Source organism: Patella vulgata, chromosome 6, assembly GCF_932274485.2.
Source record: "Patella vulgata chromosome 6, xgPatVulg1.2, whole genome shotgun sequence".
In the NCBI taxonomy this organism is placed as follows: Eukaryota; Metazoa; Mollusca; class Gastropoda; family Patellidae; genus Patella; species Patella vulgata.
Genome location: NC_065884.2, coordinates 23,746,310 through 23,763,707, shown reverse-complemented (window position 1 = coordinate 23,763,707; position 17,398 = coordinate 23,746,310). Strand labels below are relative to the sequence as shown.

General features: G+C 33.6%; 2 protein-coding genes across 2 annotated transcripts; both read left to right on the top strand.

Moving 5' to 3' along the window:
- Positions 1 to 49: 49 nt before the first annotated feature.
- LOC126823902 (N-lysine methyltransferase KMT5A-B) lies at positions 50 to 12,443 on the top strand. The gene is made up of 7 exons (XM_050552975.2): positions 50 to 105; positions 4,134 to 4,258; positions 4,908 to 5,379; positions 7,033 to 7,123; positions 8,556 to 8,615; positions 9,056 to 9,246; positions 9,951 to 12,443. Exons 2-7 carry the CDS (start codon positions 4,150 to 4,152, stop codon positions 10,159 to 10,161), a joined length of 1,134 nt encoding a protein of 377 aa, XP_050408932.1. The 5' UTR covers positions 50 to 105; positions 4,134 to 4,149; the 3' UTR covers positions 10,162 to 12,443.
- A 1,793-nt stretch (positions 12,444 to 14,236) lies between these two features.
- On the top strand, positions 14,237 to 16,277 carry LOC126823907 (YEATS domain-containing protein 4-like). Its single transcript, XM_050552982.2, has one exon. It carries the CDS (start codon positions 14,422 to 14,424, stop codon positions 15,124 to 15,126), a length of 705 nt encoding a protein of 234 aa, XP_050408939.1. The 5' UTR covers positions 14,237 to 14,421; the 3' UTR covers positions 15,127 to 16,277.
- The last annotated feature ends 1,121 nt before the right edge of the window (positions 16,278 to 17,398 follow it).

Below are 17,398 nucleotides of genomic sequence, written 5' to 3'. Positions count from 1 at the left end.
CAAGATCTCAATCCAGCGAGATTTAAATTGACCAATCAAACGAGACCATCTATTTATAAACACAATCAAAATTCACGATAACCGTTCGGATCAGCAAAAGATGGTGTAAGTTTATTTACATGGTGAATGCTTCAAATTTTACAATATGGCTCATTGAATATAAATTTGGTCAGCTCACTCGAGCACGCAATGGCCATATATTATATGCTTAGTCCTATTTGATAAAACCCTTGCCTTTAGCATGATAAAAAAAGACATAAAGCTGCCCAGTCAACTTTAACTTACCAAAGTTAGGCCTATTTGAATTCCTTTCTTTTCTTTTTAATCTTTTGAAAACTGCATTGATCATGACTTTATCCCAATGGTCAAATGGGAATATCCTTTTCTTGTCTTGTCTTGGTCTAGTATAAAGTAACTAAGCGTAATACTTCTTCTGACTTTTTTGTCACATGATAGGCTATCGATTTCCTTTTGTGAATCAAATCAACATTGTTACTGTACAGTAGGCCTATTAAATAATTATAAAATTAATCAGAATAGACCGGTGATAATTATTAGCATGCTCAGATTTTTAATTTTTTGCTTCATAAATTATGTCTATAGTTATAGACCTACAACAAGTAGACTACATGTATGTCGTATGGGTCATTATCAGAAAAAGTGGCAAGTAACGGAAAAGACACATTCATTTTTTTTATGAGGCCATTTATGTGATTTTTTGTCATAAATCAGAAGTAGAAGGTGTTCTTTCGTTCAAAATCATGTTAGCAAATGCATGATCAGCATTATTGAGTTATTTATAACCCTTTGAAAAAAAATATCTCCGTCTTTACCGTTACCAATGGTAACGGTGAAGACATTTTTTCATTATGTCAGAACTAAGGCGTCACAGGCCTTCTATCTCTGCAGACTGCAATGTGAATCATTCCTGTAACATGTCAAGAGCTCAAGAGCTCCAAAGATCAATAATTCATGTATTCCGAGTTATCTATAACCCTTCAAAAAAAATGTCTTTACTGTTACCATCGTTACCGATGATAACGGTAAAGACTCATTTTTCAATATGTAAGAACTGCCGACCGGATTTTCTCGTGCGAGTTGTCCAAGGTGGCATGATTGATGTCTCAAATCCAGGAAATGATCGCAATCTTAAATAATTTTGACTAGGTATCTTGCTTTGTAATATGTTATATTATTTAAACTTCAAATTACATAATGATAATGTACAAGACATTTAATTAAACCAATTAATAATCTCTATTTAGATTTATGCTTCATCCTCTAAATTCGGCCGGATTACGGAGCATGCAGCATGGTGGCGTAAAAGGCTTCACTGTAGCCTCATTTGCAGAGTAATGTATTCATTCTCGAATGTCAGTAATCCGTCCGAGTTTACGTCTTTAATAAACTTCGAAATATATTCCAGTGACGCACAAAAATTTAAATAAATGAATTAACAGCAACCAATCCAATTCAATTCACATTTTTAAAATATTAATAAACTTCAAAAATATATTCCAATGGTGTACAGAAATTTGATTAAATGAAATAACATCAAACACATTTTTGAAATACGATATCTCCTCAACCAGACATCACACGACAATGCCGATCACAGATTTGGAGCATGGAATAGCGTCTTAATTAGTAGTATAGGATGTAATTCAGCATCGAGAATCGTGATGATTTGTGTGTGACAATCAGATTGTCTCAACTGATAAAAAAACCTTTCAATCAGTCAAACCCCAAAGTTCAAAGGGGCAAGAAATTTTGTTTAGTTATTCTATTTTATGCCCCTAATTCTAATATTTTTTTAAGTCAATAAAATGGTGAGGTTTTCGCTGTTTGGGTAGGAGGTCATCTCCCCGGAAACATTCAATATTTTTCTAGGCCTCAGCCAATATGCCTCACCAGAGCTGACCACACAGTCCAACTTGTAAGTGGACAAGTCTTTACCGTTCCATCAAATGTCTTTACCGTTACCGAAAAAAGTAACGGTAAAGACATTGAGTGGTAACGGTAAAGACACATTTTGCTTGGAAAAATGAATAAGAACAACATATTCTCATCTTTTTCTTGCTTATTTTGAAGAATACCAGTTATCTTATCTAATGTATTATTATTTAAAATATTCCCCCGTTCTTTGCCTCATTATTTCAGGTAACGGTAAAGACAAACAATTTCCCTGACATGTGAAAATTATGATTCTTTCCCTCCTTGGTAAACTTTTATGACCTTCAGGAATCCAACATGGCTGAGAAAGACCTTTACCTTGAGGTTAAAAATAGCCTTGTTGAATAAAGTTAAGATATTTGTGAAATAAAGACATTTTGAAACAGAAAATCAGGACATGCATTGAGGCTCTCCTCATAGCTACATTGAAACCCCTAGGAACCCGGGACTTTGAATGGAAATAGACCAATATCATATGAATTGATATGTATGGGGATTAACATTCACAGTCTCCTCACATCTAGAAAAAATGTACATAAGTTTTGGAATCCAAAGTTGGACATGGTAACGGTAAGGACATTTCACACGTATATTAGATCTCGAAAGGTCTATTTTTGGAGTAAATATGGTTGAATAATTTTTTTCTGTTAGATAAAATGTTGTTCCAACACATTAATAAATAAAATTTATGATAATCAAGAAACTTTTAGGTGAAAAAATTGAAGACATTTTTTTCACTCAATTTGCCACTTTTTCTGAGAATGACCCGTATGCGTTGTATCAAGTTCAAATCAAGTATGACAAAATGACGCCACCTATTAGATTGCACATAGGCCTACATACATGTGCGTCCGCTGCATCATTTGTTCCTTCTTAATATTCTTATAATTCTTAGTAGAGGGGTTGGATGGCTGAATGATTAGCACTTAACTCGAGTTGTACTGACAAGGAGTAGGGTTGCCTGTCCAACCTCATGGGTTTTCTCCAGGTCCTCTAGTTTCCCCCCACTGCTAAAGACCCCTACGCGCAAGCAAATTATTGAAATAAAATTGAACCATGTGTTAGTCCCGAAATGACCCAGTTTGTGTCGAGTGGATGCTAATCTCTCTCTAATCTCTCCCATGTATTTGCTGATTGTTTATACATACAACATTTTGCAATGTTCAACAATCAAATTGAAACTAGTGATTAGCCTATCCTACCCTAATCCAAGGGTACCCAACCTTGGGTAGATTGACCCATGGTCCCAGTCCCAGTCAAGAAATAACTGGGGTAAATTTTATCAAAAAGCTAAATTTACTGAACTGGATGTACATTTTTATATTATGCTGTCGCCCCTGTCTGTCCGCAATTTGTTTGTGGACACTCTACATTCTACAGGTCACAATTTTGTTCTGATTTGGACAAAACTGGAATAGGTCTACATGTATCTCCCAAAGATCTCGGTTCCTTTCGATAAATTACCAATCGGACCGTAACTTTATGGATTATGGCCCCTCTTTAGGGGTCACCATGTGGACGTACATGTATTATGCTGTCGCCCCTGTCCGTCCACAATTTATTTGTGGACACTCTACAGGTCACAATTTTGATCTGATTTGGACGAAACTTGAATAGGTCTATCTCCCAAAGATCTCGGTTCCTTTCGATATTGCCGATCGGACCATAACTTTAAGGATTATGACCCCTTTCTAGAGGTCACTAAAAAACGTGAAAATCGGACCGAAACTGCGTGACAAAATGGTCACTCCTTGTCCCAGTCCGGTACGCAAATAGTGTAATTTTTAAGTATGTAATTCCCAAGGTTGTCGACACTCTACAGTAGAACTTAGAAGTCACAATTTTGATCCTATTTTGATGAAACTTAAAATATCCCAAGTATCTCAGTCCCTTTCGATATTTGCACATTTCAGACCATAACTTCCTGGATTATTGGTCCTGACTATACGAAAAATCGCTTTTCTTATTTAGTTGTTCTCTATTCATCTCTTGCGAAATGTGGGCATGTCTTGCTTGGCAACCACTTGTTATGTATTTCAATTTAGAAAATATCTGAATTTGAGGGGAAAATAAGGGAAACCACATGTGCTATTATTATTGTTTTTTAAAATTAAAAATGATAACTATGTTGACAGTATTTCAGTTTTAATGTACAACTAGGCCTACTATTTGTTTTTCAGGATTAGTTGAGTAAACATGGCCACCAGAAAGAAAGACAGAGTACCAAACGGACAGCTGCCGTCATCAAAGATAACTGATTTTTATACATCTCCAGTCAAAATTAGGAATGTAGAAGAACGTACATGTATGTCTATACTATTACTACAGCATTTGTTTTTTTATGACTTAAATTTTATGGAAAACTGAAAGTCTGACCCAGAAAGTGTACAATGTTTACCACCTGTAAAGGAGCTAAGTTGCTAATACTTAGGACCTAGAAATTGACACAAATGGGTCGCAACGCATACAATAATGTAATATGAATGTATATAAATTGATTTGCATTCAATCGTTTCTGTTTTTACTGTAATTTTTAATCAGTTAGGTTCGGCGAAATACGCCAGTATTCTCAATCGAATTTCAATCTCTAGCGTCTGGTTATTCCAGTCTACGCCGATATTATTTATTGGGCTTGCTCTCCAGATAAGAATATAGCGTCACGGTTTGACATGCCTCGTTTTTAGAGTCCTTTATTACAAATAGCGCTGAAACGCATTATGGTACACGATTTGTGTACCAATTGTAAAATGATTATTGGATATCAGAAGGCCATCTTTTCTCGGTAAGATCACAACATCGATGTTGATTTAAACCGACAAATAAATCGTGTTTTCAATGTCGAAGATTTTGGATGATATTGAGTTAGAGACTTAGCTACTTTAAGCTTACATACATGTAGTAATGTGACAAAAAATTGCTCATGAATTTGATTTTTTTATTGGTTTGTTTTTAAGGTAATATTGATGTTGAAGTAAAGGAAGAGCCTGGATCAGAATTAGATGTTTCGCTTCAGTCTTCCTCTGTTATACTTACTCCAGATTCTTCTCCGTGTAAGGACAAAGAATTGACAAATAATAACACAAACAATAACAACAATTGTGAACTATTGTCATTGAAACTAGATCAGCTCTCTGGCCCCGACTCCAATGAAAAGTGTCACATAGAAAGCCTTCCAGATCTGTTTAATGACAATACAACCAGTCCCTCGTCTGCAAGTAAATCCACCATCATCGTCCCTGAATCTGGTCATTGTAAACATATACTCCAAGATGATATTAAAACAGAAAGTAGCACATCTAGTCCCATACATCCTGCCCAAACTCCATGTACCTCGCTTCCAAAGAAACGCAAAGGTCGAAAAGGCAAAGTGAAGTCTACAACAGCCACTGTCAAAAGTGAAGCACAACCAAAAGCAGGTCGTAAAAAGTAAGTAGACAAACATATTTATTTTGCAAATGGCGAAAGACTATAGAGTGCGAAGTTTTGTTGAAAATGAGGTGTGAAAATGTGGATAACTTCACAGATTCATTTTTGGCATTTGGTAAATTCTGCAGCATCAATTTAATCACAGTTAAAATCCTGTTTGCTCGTCTGTCACTTTGTGTATCAACTTATAATTTCGCCATGACTTTAGATTTTTTTAAACCCTTCACTGCCAAGTATCGATGTCAGCATCAATATTAAAAGGCATATCTGAGAAAAATCTGAAAATGCACATTTTCAAATTATTTATGTTCATTATACAATGTAGTTCCTTTAAATAATAATCTCATTATTATAACTATGTCCATAAATAAGTATGTGTTATAGTTTATGTACATGTAATTAGGTTGGTTTTGATCAAGTTAGACCATGCAGCATTGCTGAATGTAGTTGCCACAAGTTGAGTGTTTTAGGCAATTTTATCCAGTCAACAGGGCTGGCCACGAATAAATTGATGGCGAGCAGATGACTGCTCACGCAAATTTAGGTTTGGGCGAGCAAGGCGAGCAATAAAAATTGCTCACGCAAAATGTTGTTTGCGTGAGCACACATTTTGTAACATTGTTTCAATTTAAAATCATACGAAAATTGCTATTCCTGGCACAAAGTTTGCAGTAAACATGTGTGACCATCCCTTTCTGTTTTTGACAGTCATACGTACTCTTCTTTATTAAAACCAATTTCCGTATGGATTTCTTCACCCCATGAAATAAATGTGGATAGGGCAATCAGGTTGCCTTTGGCCATTATTACGCTTAGATTGAAAATTATACGACTGCACAATGGAATAAAAACCGAAGTTCTGATAAAATAGGAAATACCGATAAATATTAGTTTGAAACGTGTTCATTTAGCGTGAATGCCAAATGCCGGATGTAAACATTCTTTACTTTAGACTCAATTATCACGTGTTTGTTACTGGTGTTCGTAGGAAAACCAGTCATGATGTTCAGGTCTAAAGTGTATTTTTAGTAACACAAGTTGCGAGTAACTTTATTAGCCAATCAAATTTCAGGAGGAAATGCCGCGTGCAGCTGGGTGAATCTCAGTTTGACAGACGAATTTATGACGTTATTGACATTGTTGGGTTAGTTTCGGCAATAAACTTGTCAATATTTTGATTATTTTTACAGGGTTTTCTTAAAATTTTGCGCGAGCAATGAACCGCTCGCGTAAATGTAGATTTACGCGAGCGCGAGCAATTGCTCGCGTCTCGTGGCAAGCCCTGAGTCAAGCTACATGTATAGAACTTATAGCACAGTCTTTAAAGTACCAATATCCCAGCTCGTAGCAAATATACATTCCACAAATCACACACTTTTTATCATTAATTACCTGTTATTATTGCTATTATTTTGCTTATACTGTGAAGTGACTGTCAAATGAGTTTACAAAATACCAGTTTGATAGTATTTGATGTATTTTAGTTTTACATACACTATATTGTTCTAACATTTGGGCATCCATGTGGTAATTTTTGTATTGTTTTAGCCCCATTAATATTACAGTTATAATTTCTACATACCAGGTAGTTTATTATAATGAGACTGTGATCTAAATGCATACAATTCATTCATTGTACTTTTTATTTTGTAGGAAATTAGAATCTGATGTGAGTAGTAATAGAACTATAACTGATTATTTTCCTGTAAGAAGAAGTGGTAGAAAATGTCATTCGGAAATACAGGTAAACTATTATAATTAGGCCACGCAATAAAAATATCCTGGTTCTCAGGGCTGTATTTCTTTTTATTTTGTCAAAAATGTAGCTTGTTTTTCATTTTTTAAGAAACACACAAAATTATTATAAATTTAATATTAAAGTAGCTAAGTCTCTAACTCAATATAATCCAAAGTTTTCAACATTGAAAACACGAAACATTCAATTATCCATTGCCATTCATGATTGTCATTAGTCTCTCATGGTTACGTACTTGATAGCTGAGTCTTGTGTTTATTTCCCTTAATAATGAATGAGGAGAAATTATTGACTTTGTTTTTATTTTAGTCTCGGTCACCCAGAACCTCCTAGTTTTCAATGTATGGAGGGTCCGAGACCGTTGTCAATATTTGACGAAAAGTTCCATTGCCCATGCTTAACCATGAGTTTGGTTTTTTATGTGGTTGATTATCCAGTATCTTTGACCAAGTCAAGTAAGAGTTGCGCCACTACTTCCCGCAAATTCAATAAATCCCACAATTCTTGAATAACTATAAACAAACATGAATCGTGACGATGAATTAGGATTAATTTTTTTAAAAAAACATAGATATAGCCCATGAAGAGAGAAATTTTACAATAAAAAAGAATTAAGAGTGTTGGATATTGAACTGGCAATGCAATCAAGTGGATTTTCTGAAATGGCATACTAATAAATTAATTTCATGGGCGCAAACATCTTTTTTTAAGACTAGTTACCTCCCTTAGACTTTGTTTATGATAATGTAAAATCTAGCCAAATGTTGACAATGCATCTAGACTAATATTCGTTGAATATTTATCTGGATGATAGAGACTATTTTTCTTTGTATTTTTAAATAAAAACCTGTGACGCAGCCTGTTTTTGACACAGCGGTATCTGAGAACCAGAATTCTTTTTTTATTATTATTGTGTGGCCTTATATAAGTTATACAATGTTAGATTTATAGTCAAGACTGGATGTAAGGCACAAATTCAAACTTTGTCATACACACAATCCTTCTGGCACCTGTCAATTTGGCCGGCACAAATTTGTCTTTTTTCTGAATTTTTACTGATATTATTAATATATCCGGCACATTTTCATTAGTGACTGACATTTTTGTCAGGTACAACTAAAACCGTTATATCCAGGCCTGTTTATAGCAGATTTTAACTACTCTTAGACTAGGCCCCTCATTGCAAACTCGCCTAATCAGTGATGGTATTTAACTCTGGCTATAAATATTGTCAAACTTTTGTTGAAAAGATTGTTTCAAAATTTGTAATTCAGGCTTTGATTGACTGACTTTTAACTTTCTCTGAAAATTGTGTGTTAAATTTTAATTGACTCACCATATTAATTCATATCTTTTGGTTGAGTAAAATTTTACCAATGGTCATTCTCAATGGTCATAATCTGTTTATTTAATTTTCCAGAAAATGCGAATGATAGAATATGAAGTAAAAGTATTGTCTCAATGTGAAGATGGGTTAGAAGTAAGCTTACAGTCTTTGCTATTTTTAGATGTCCACCTTGAAATGTGTTCATACATAGCCATCTAAAAATAAATTTTAGATGCCCTAACTCATCCGACTAATTCAGTGTTTAGTTTGATGAGAACATGAACATGATTTTCAATGCTTTCTGATAACATGAACAGCTAAAGTTTTCATCTGAAGCCCCAGTCTGTATTTACAATTTCTTCCGAAAGGTTATCCCATTGATGCTAGTTTAACAATAATAAATGACTCAAATAATTATAGTTATTTCGTATAACTTATCAGCAGCTTTCTATTTATTTGATTGTACCAGTACATGACATGGAGTAGGTTACCTATGAGTTTTCTCAAAGTTTTTTGAGTTTACTCTAACTATATTGATGTTATATCCAAATTCACCTTATTAAGTCAACATTAACCACTTTTATCTCATCTAGGTAGTAGATTTAAATGGGAAAGGAAGAGGTGTTATAGCTACTAAAGCTTTTAAAAAAGGAGATTTTATAGTAGAATATGCTGGAGATCTCATTAATTTAGCTGAATCGAAAGATAGAGAAGAATTTTATGGTATGAGTACTCAATATGGTTGTTACATGTATTATTTCACCATCAAGGATAAACGATACTGGTAAGTTTTGAAGACTTCAGGGCCAATATTAACCCCCTTTCCCCACTGCAAGTTTAATATAAAATTTCCATATTTCCAAATAATGCATTTCTTGGTAACTAGATTGTATTATTAAAAGACTCACCTGTCACTGAATGAGACCAAAACCTTTAGTTTAGTTAGACTGGGAAAGACAATAATAGTTCATCTTTCTGTAGAAGACCTGTAATCATTTCAGTTAGATGTTTAATTTATAACATTCTAAATGAATGTGACCTTTATATCTTGTTTTAGAACATGATTGGAGAATAACTATCTATATTTACCTGCAAAAAGTTATAACAAGCAGGTAGATCTTCAAATTCTTATATTTCTGATCTCTTGAGCTCGCTACAAAATGGTGACAACAGTAATCCATATGGCACTGTTGATTGTCAAGTGATTGGTGAGGCTTCAATTCATTGTGTGTAAAATTGAAAAAAGTTTCTTTACATGGACATAGGTAATTCATAGCTAACGATTATCTTTTTCACAGACCATATACATATTTATATAGAGAACATATTATAATTAATCATTATAATATTATGTTCTCTCTCTATATATATATATGGTGTGTGAAAAACATTTACGATATCAATTATCACTCATACGATTTGCTTTAACATACTAATGACCAGTATTTATATTACGATTTAAAATTTGTATTTTATTATTTATTTCAGTATTGACGCAACGGCTGAAAGTGGTAAATTAGGACGACTATTGAACCACAGTAGACATGGGAATTGTTGTACCAAGTTAATAGAGATCAAGAACTCCCCATTTCTAATCTTGATTGCTAGTCGTGACATTGTGAAAGGGGAGGAACTATTGTATGATTATGGTGATCGAAGTAAAGAATCTTTAGCAGCCCATCCATGGTTAAAGTCTTAATTGGATCTAGAAATCTTCAGTAATGCCTCACATAAAATGCCAGTGATGATGATCTAACATTTTTATTAGTAAAATTTTACTTATCAAAACCAAGCTATATGTTGTAATGAAATTTTAAGTAACCATAATTATTATTATTATTATGGTTAGCCCATGCATGTTGTATCTTAAGATCCGTCATTGAGTCAACTGGCGTGGTTTCGATTCCCCGGATGTACGTGACAAGGAGTAGGGTCGCCTGTCCAACCTCGTGGGTTTTCTCCCGGTCTTCCGATTTCCTCAGACTGCTAATCTAAAGACTCCTCGCGCAAGCGAATTATTGAAATAAAATTGAACCATGTGTTCGTCCTGAAATGACCTAGTTTGTGTCGAGTGGACGTTAAACCCCATTTCTCCCTCTCTCTACCATATTCTAGTCTTGTCAAGTTTCTTTTCTGCTGACCAAGAAGGTTGTAGTGCATAATAATTGATAATTCTTTGAATTGCCTCTCTTGGGCCTTGTTTCAACTTTGTGTCATCACATTCAAATTAAGACATTTTATATCCGAAGTTATAAATGACATAAATGTAAATGTTTTCTTTAACTTACCATTGTGTATTGGAGTAGGAACTTGACAAGGCTGACGTTTAAAATTTTTGGAGCAATTCTTATATTTGTCATTACCAGACGATATTTGTATTTAAATTGTGTATAAATACTCTAAACTTATTACCAAATATTGTATTAAACCAGTCAATATCAGTGTTTATGAAATAATATTTTGTAACAGGTTGACATAGTTATTGCTTGATATTTTTAAAAAGCTTGGTTTACACAGGCATTGCTTATTCAACGATGCTGTATATTGATGAGTATTATTAAAAATTGGCATTGAATAGATAGAAAATATTTTTTATTATAACATCATAGGTTGTCTCAAGTCATTCTACTTTAATTATTTTCATTTTTAAATTGTATATTATATGATATTCTAAGTATATAGTTTCATTGTAAAGGTAGCTATTTAGATAATAATGTTGGAGTGCAGCATATTGTTGCAGACAATTGACACTCTACACCATGACTGGATAATTCCACTGTGGTCTAGCACATCTTTTCGTGAAAAATTTGGTTGTGAGTCTGACAATGCACCAAGTAAAGTGTTGCCAAGGGCCCTGTTGCACAAAGTGCATAGAAGATACGTGAAAATATAGTAAAATGTTCAAGTTAAATGTGTGTAAGATATTTGTTTTGTGCCCCAGGATCCTGACATTAATCTTGTTTAATGAATATTCATAAATAATCTTACAGCTTTTGTTAAATTCACATAAAATGTAATGAGCAATTCTGCAGTCATATTTTCTATAAAAGGACTGTAAGCCTATATACTCCATATTGCAGTATTGTATAAATGTTTCAATTGAATATGTTACCGGTATGAAATTGTTGTTTTAATAATATAAAATTATGCATTCCCATTTGAAACAGTGACATCACATTTTCATCTGTCAGTGTCCATACATTTGTGTCTTCAAGTTCTGATATACCTCAGTAGTAAAGCAGACATGTTTTCTATGTTAATATGCAACTGTTCTGATTTATTTATAAAAATGTTTATCTTCATAAAATAATATTGTATTTCATGTGTTATTATTTATAATGAAAATCATTTTGTGTAGTAGTAGAGAGGCTTTATGTGTATCACTTTATAAGTACATGTATTATACTTTGCTGACAACTAGATGGCATGAATTAGTATAGTCTAATTGACTGCAACATGAACCATTTGGTAGATAATCTCATCTGTACTGCCACTTAGAACTATAAAATGTGTTAATGAATTTAATATTCAGTAAGATTTAACATTTGATAATTATTACACTAAAGTCTTCAGGCTTTATTTATAATTAATTATTGGTAAAAGTCCTATAATTAGTCAATCTTTGATGTTTGCAAGCTAAAGGGAGATTTTTAAAAGGAGTAGGTAAATGAAGATTGAATCAGGGTGAAACAGTAGCCACAGTAACCCATGAGTGCTTTGATTGGTTCCATATGTGACCTTTGGGTTATAGTTCAAGACATATATATTGTAAAGCAATGGCATTGTGAAGATGAACAATTCCAAAGTTTTTTCTGTAACAACTGTAAACTGTGATTGATCTGTTTCTATGGCAATTTATCATGTTTAAAATGAATTTATTGTGTTTAATATTGTAAAAGCTATTTCTTGTAGTTTCATTGAATCATTGTAAATATTTTACTTCCATTTTATCAACCTGTAATCATTAAAATTCATCTTCCATTGAAATTGTCTTGATATTTTATTTACTGTTCATTAAAACAGGGTTTGAGTTGATCACATTTGAGGAGGGTGTATAGTTACTGTCATTCTTCGGTCTACAATTTTTCTAAACACTCTACAGCCTACAGGCCCAATTATTTTAGATTAAATTTTCAAACTTGCTTTTTTGTTAGGCTAGTCATACATAGACACCCTATTGAAATTTACTGATGTGGGTTGGGTTGGAGACTGGAGTGCACTTGCTGGGTTGTTCAGCATGTCATAAAGAGGAAACCCGTGGAAATTCAATGGCTATATTAATTTAGATACCATATGTATGGTTAGTGATAAGGATAAAGCCTATGGAGTTAAACATCTATTTTTCAGCCCTTTGAAATAATTTGTATTGTGCATAGAGTTGAGGGAGCCACAAAGTTGGCTTGCTAACCTAGAGGTCCCATGTTCGATCCCTGCATTGGCCGAGAAAGTTTGTCAGGATTTTCCGGTTTGGTTCCTCCTTCTCAGTGGTGCAGGACGGAGGGCCTGGCAAGGGACAATGTATAGTCGTTCGGATGGTTAAAAAAAAAAGACGAGGTCCTGTGTACACATTGGCATGCATGTAAAAGATCCCTCGACAGTTGGAATTTGATATAAGAGTAGGCCATAGCGCCATTGTCTGGGCACAATATCCTTCATAGAACACTGTATGGCATATGCCCATCTTCATTAGTCCAGTGTGAGCAGAACAGTAGGGCGTTAAACTAGGGATGTGACAATAACAACATATTTCCTTGAATTCAAATATATTTATACTAATTTGGTGAATTTTCCTCCATTTTGTGAAACAAAACGGCCGCCTTATTGGATCAGTGAAATCGAAATATTATAATTAATTCATGTTTGTTGACTCAAAAACATACAAAGGATATATTAGAAGGAATATCCAATATTCATTTGGTATGGGGGGGGGGGGGGATAGCCGAATGGTTAGCATGTGTGCGCTGTATCATAAAGCCTGTCATTGAGTCAACTGGCGTGGTTTCGAATCCCCGTTTGTACGTGACAAGGAGTAGGATCGCCTGTCCAACCTCGTGGGTTTTTTTCCGGGTCCTCCCACTGCTAAAAGCCCCTACGCGCAAGCAAATTATTGAAAAAAATGACCATATGTTAGTCCCGAAATGACCTAGTTTGTGTCGAGTGGATGTTAAACCCCATTTCTCTGTCTCTCTCTATATGGCCGCCATATTGGATCACTGAAATTGGTAAAATATATTGTATCCGCAGTGTCAAACCCTATAAATAAATATTACACAGTATACATGTAAATGAAATCTAATTTTTTTATATTCATTTGATGACAAAATGACGTTTTCCGTCAGTTTGTGACGGAAAATGGCCGCCATACTGGATTTCAGCCATATTGGATTTTCGAAAATGAAAAATTATATTGCATTCTAGTTTGTTGACCGAAAACCCTATAAAGGACACCCAAGCGAAGATCGAAGGTCTATTCGAAGTGTTTATAATACAATATCCTGAAAAAAAATTGAAATTGATTTGAAAATGGCCGATCACATTCATTTCGATATATTTTATCCCATTCCCAGTTAAACCCCATTTCATTTTCATTTCGCATATAGTTGATCACGTAGATGGAATAAACAAAACTGAAGAGTGTGACTGTGAATAGCCTCTTCATCCTAGTTTCTCGATTTCATTTATTAAAACACAATTCCTGGAATGACAATACAGGGGAAGTAATTTAGCAATTTGATTTATTTCCCTTCTGTCAAACTCTTCAGGAACTTGTTTGTGAGATTAAATTAGTCTTGTCTAGAAATTTCGGAAAATGTATTATTAATATTATTATACGTTTTACTTCTTATAAAATCTAAACTATTTCTTGTATCAACAATAACTGGCAGTACCAAAGTGTTTTGTGTTTACTAGCTAGTGCAAGAGAAATAGTTCAAGACTGAATTTATCAGGATAAAATCAAATGATGGCTGATGTGCGCCAAGAACCCACCGTCGGTGGCGGCAGAATCAAAGGACTAACGATAGTAAAACCCATTATTTATGGTAATCTGGCAAGATATTTTGGTAAAAAGAGAGAAGAAGATGGCCATACACATCAGTGGACAGTTTATGTCAAGCCATACAAGAATGAAGACCTGTCAATTTATGTGAAAAAAGTCCATTTCAAACTCCATGAAAGTTATCCAAATCCAAATCGTGTTGTGACGAAACCACCCTACGAAGTTACAGAAACTGGTTGGGGAGAATTTGAAGTCATTATAAAAATATATTTTAATGATCCAAATGGAAATGAAAAACCAGTGACATTTTATCATTTGTTAAAACTATTCCAAAGTGAAACTGACATTATGTTGGGCAAGAAGTCGTTAGTTGCTGAACTATATGATGAGTTGGTTTTTCAAGATCCAACTCCTGCCATGCAACAATTGTTAACAAGTGTTCGACCCATTTCACTTGGTGCTTATAAGCATGAAACAGACTTTGAGGAGAAAAGAGAAAAAACTAATAATAATCTTATTGCTGCCAAGAATAAAATAAGATATGAAATTTCAGAGTTAAATGAACGATTAAAGTTTGCTAAACAGAACATTTCTAAGTTGAAGAAAGACATTGCTCAAATTGAGAAAGTTGATGATAAATCAATTATATCATTGATACCCCAGTGATTCTTTTGTGGATTTAAGCCAAAGCGGACATGTATATATGCCAGTATCAGAAAACATTATGTTCATGTTTGACCACTATATGCATATCTGTCATACATGTATATATCAGTTATATTAAAGCGAGAATTTCATATTTTTAAAATGTATTAAAATAAAGCCTTAAAGTTACAATTTCATATTTTTAAGTTATATATTTAAAATGTATTAAAATAAAGCCCTAAAATAGATGGTATCCATAAACAGTCCTACCTTGTTAAAGAATAATCCTATTAATCCTATAATTCACTATTGCCAGTTGAGAAATTGGCAAAAATGTCATTTTCAACTTCAAATTCAAATGTTTGAAGATAGCTAGGCCTATTCCATGGTGGGCAATAGGAAAACAAGGGAGGTAATTGTGTTATTAATTCCGGTGCTAAGATTTTTAAGTGTGAGACAGATAACCTATGATCGTATAATAGTGAGTTGACAACCTATTGAGCAAAAGACAGAAATAATTATGTTTTGACTTTCTTAGAAAATATGAAATTGTAACTTTGAAATAGATGGTTTCTATAAATAGTCCTACCTTGTTAAAGAATAATCCTATTAATCCTATAATTCACTATTGCCAGTTGAGGAATTGGCAAAAATATCATTTTCAACTTCAAATTCAAACGTTAGAAGATAGCTATTCCATGGGGGGAATAGAAAAACAAGGGAGGTAATTGTGTTATTATTTCCTGTGTGAATGATTTTATAAGTGTGATAATGATACCTATGATCGTATAATAGTGAGTTGACAACCTATTGAGCAAAAAACATAGAAATAATTATGTTTTGACTTTCTTAGAAAATATGAAATTCTCGCTTTAAGCTACATATCTATGCAATGAAATGTTATGAAAACTTTTTGAAATGTCACACTATTTTGCTAGTGATTATTATCCATAAAGTTGCGTTTTGTATGGTACATTCTTTCCAGTGTATGCATAGCTGCTAATCAACATGCAATTTGTTCTCTAAAGTGTCATTTGTATTTTAAGATGATATATTCTTTATTATTGAGTGATGCTTAAGTGTAATAGTGTACTGTACTGATACTGTTTTCATATATTGAAATGATGAAGATACATGATACCGATACATTAAATAAATCAAATATACACATACCTTGTATACCTTTAGTTCTGTTCATTTCTATTTAAAGATGGGTTTCTAGACAAGTATTTATCAGATGGTTATTTCCAATAAAAGTATGGCAATTTTGGTATACATGTATATAGAAAGTAGAGATTTCTAATCTTACTAGAAAAATACTGGATTCCCCGAAAAACACTCATGGAGCGTATACAGGACAAAAATGTAAGGGTTCCCCTAATCGACAGCCCGACGATTAGGAATTTCTGCACGCGTGATGTCAAAGGTCACACACGAACATTGAGCGCTTGATGTACAAGTTGATAAACTTTATGAAGAGTTAGACCTACAACACTTTCTGAGATAAAAATGACGGAAAAAGACGCGAGTAGTGGATAATCTGAGAGTTTAATTAGGATTCGATATTTGTAATAAATAGTTATGCAATGAATTCTCCTCTGACTTCCAAGAGAGGTAAGTCACGTGACATAAACATGACCTGGTTTGATCGAATGCATTCCTTCGGAATTACAATGTTTGAGAAGGATTTGAAGCAAAATTATGACAAATTAATTAGTTTGAATATGTTTTTAGTCCATATATACCATTAAATCACCCAGTTTGTACGTGGAAATGTATCTTTAAACAACGGATCTAATAATTACCATGCTTCTCTTTTTTTCAGATATTTACTGGTCACATAAAATAGATCTGACTGACTGATCATGCCAGTATTAAACTTCCACGGATACAGTCACATTGATTGAATATATAATGTTAATCGAAGTTAGTTAAAACATTTTTCACATTCTAGCATACTTTACTTAATACCTACAGTGTCATGTTCATCGATAAATAGTGGATTTTAATGCGCCAATTCATTGTTCATATTTAAAGGCAAACAAATATAGTTTTAAAGGACAAATTTTGGACCTCACTAAATTTGACCAAATAATTATGAAAGTGCGCAATTATTATGGATGAAAACAGACATGCTGGCGGGTCATGAGAAACAAACAATTAATTAACCGCGGCCTTATATAATATAAATATGAATTATAAGAGCAAAGATATCTATATTGCCCATTCTATTTTTCTTGTCTATAGGATTTGTCACCCCTGCCATAAAATATAATCTTATTCAATCTTTCAT

Coding starts and splice junctions, on each gene's coding strand:
- LOC126823902 (XM_050552975.2), top strand. CDS start 4,150: ATGGCCACCAGAAAGAAAGACAGAGTACCAAACGGACAGCTGCCGTCA. Junction 4,259..4,907: donor GAATGTAGAAGAACGTACAT/GTATGTCTATAC, acceptor TTTGTTTTTAAG/GTAATATTGATGTTGAAGTA. Junction 8,616..9,055: donor AATGTGAAGATGGGTTAGAA/GTAAGCTTACAG, acceptor TATCTCATCTAG/GTAGTAGATTTAAATGGGAA.
- LOC126823907 (XM_050552982.2), top strand. CDS start 14,422: ATGATGGCTGATGTGCGCCAAGAACCCACCGTCGGTGGCGGCAGAATC.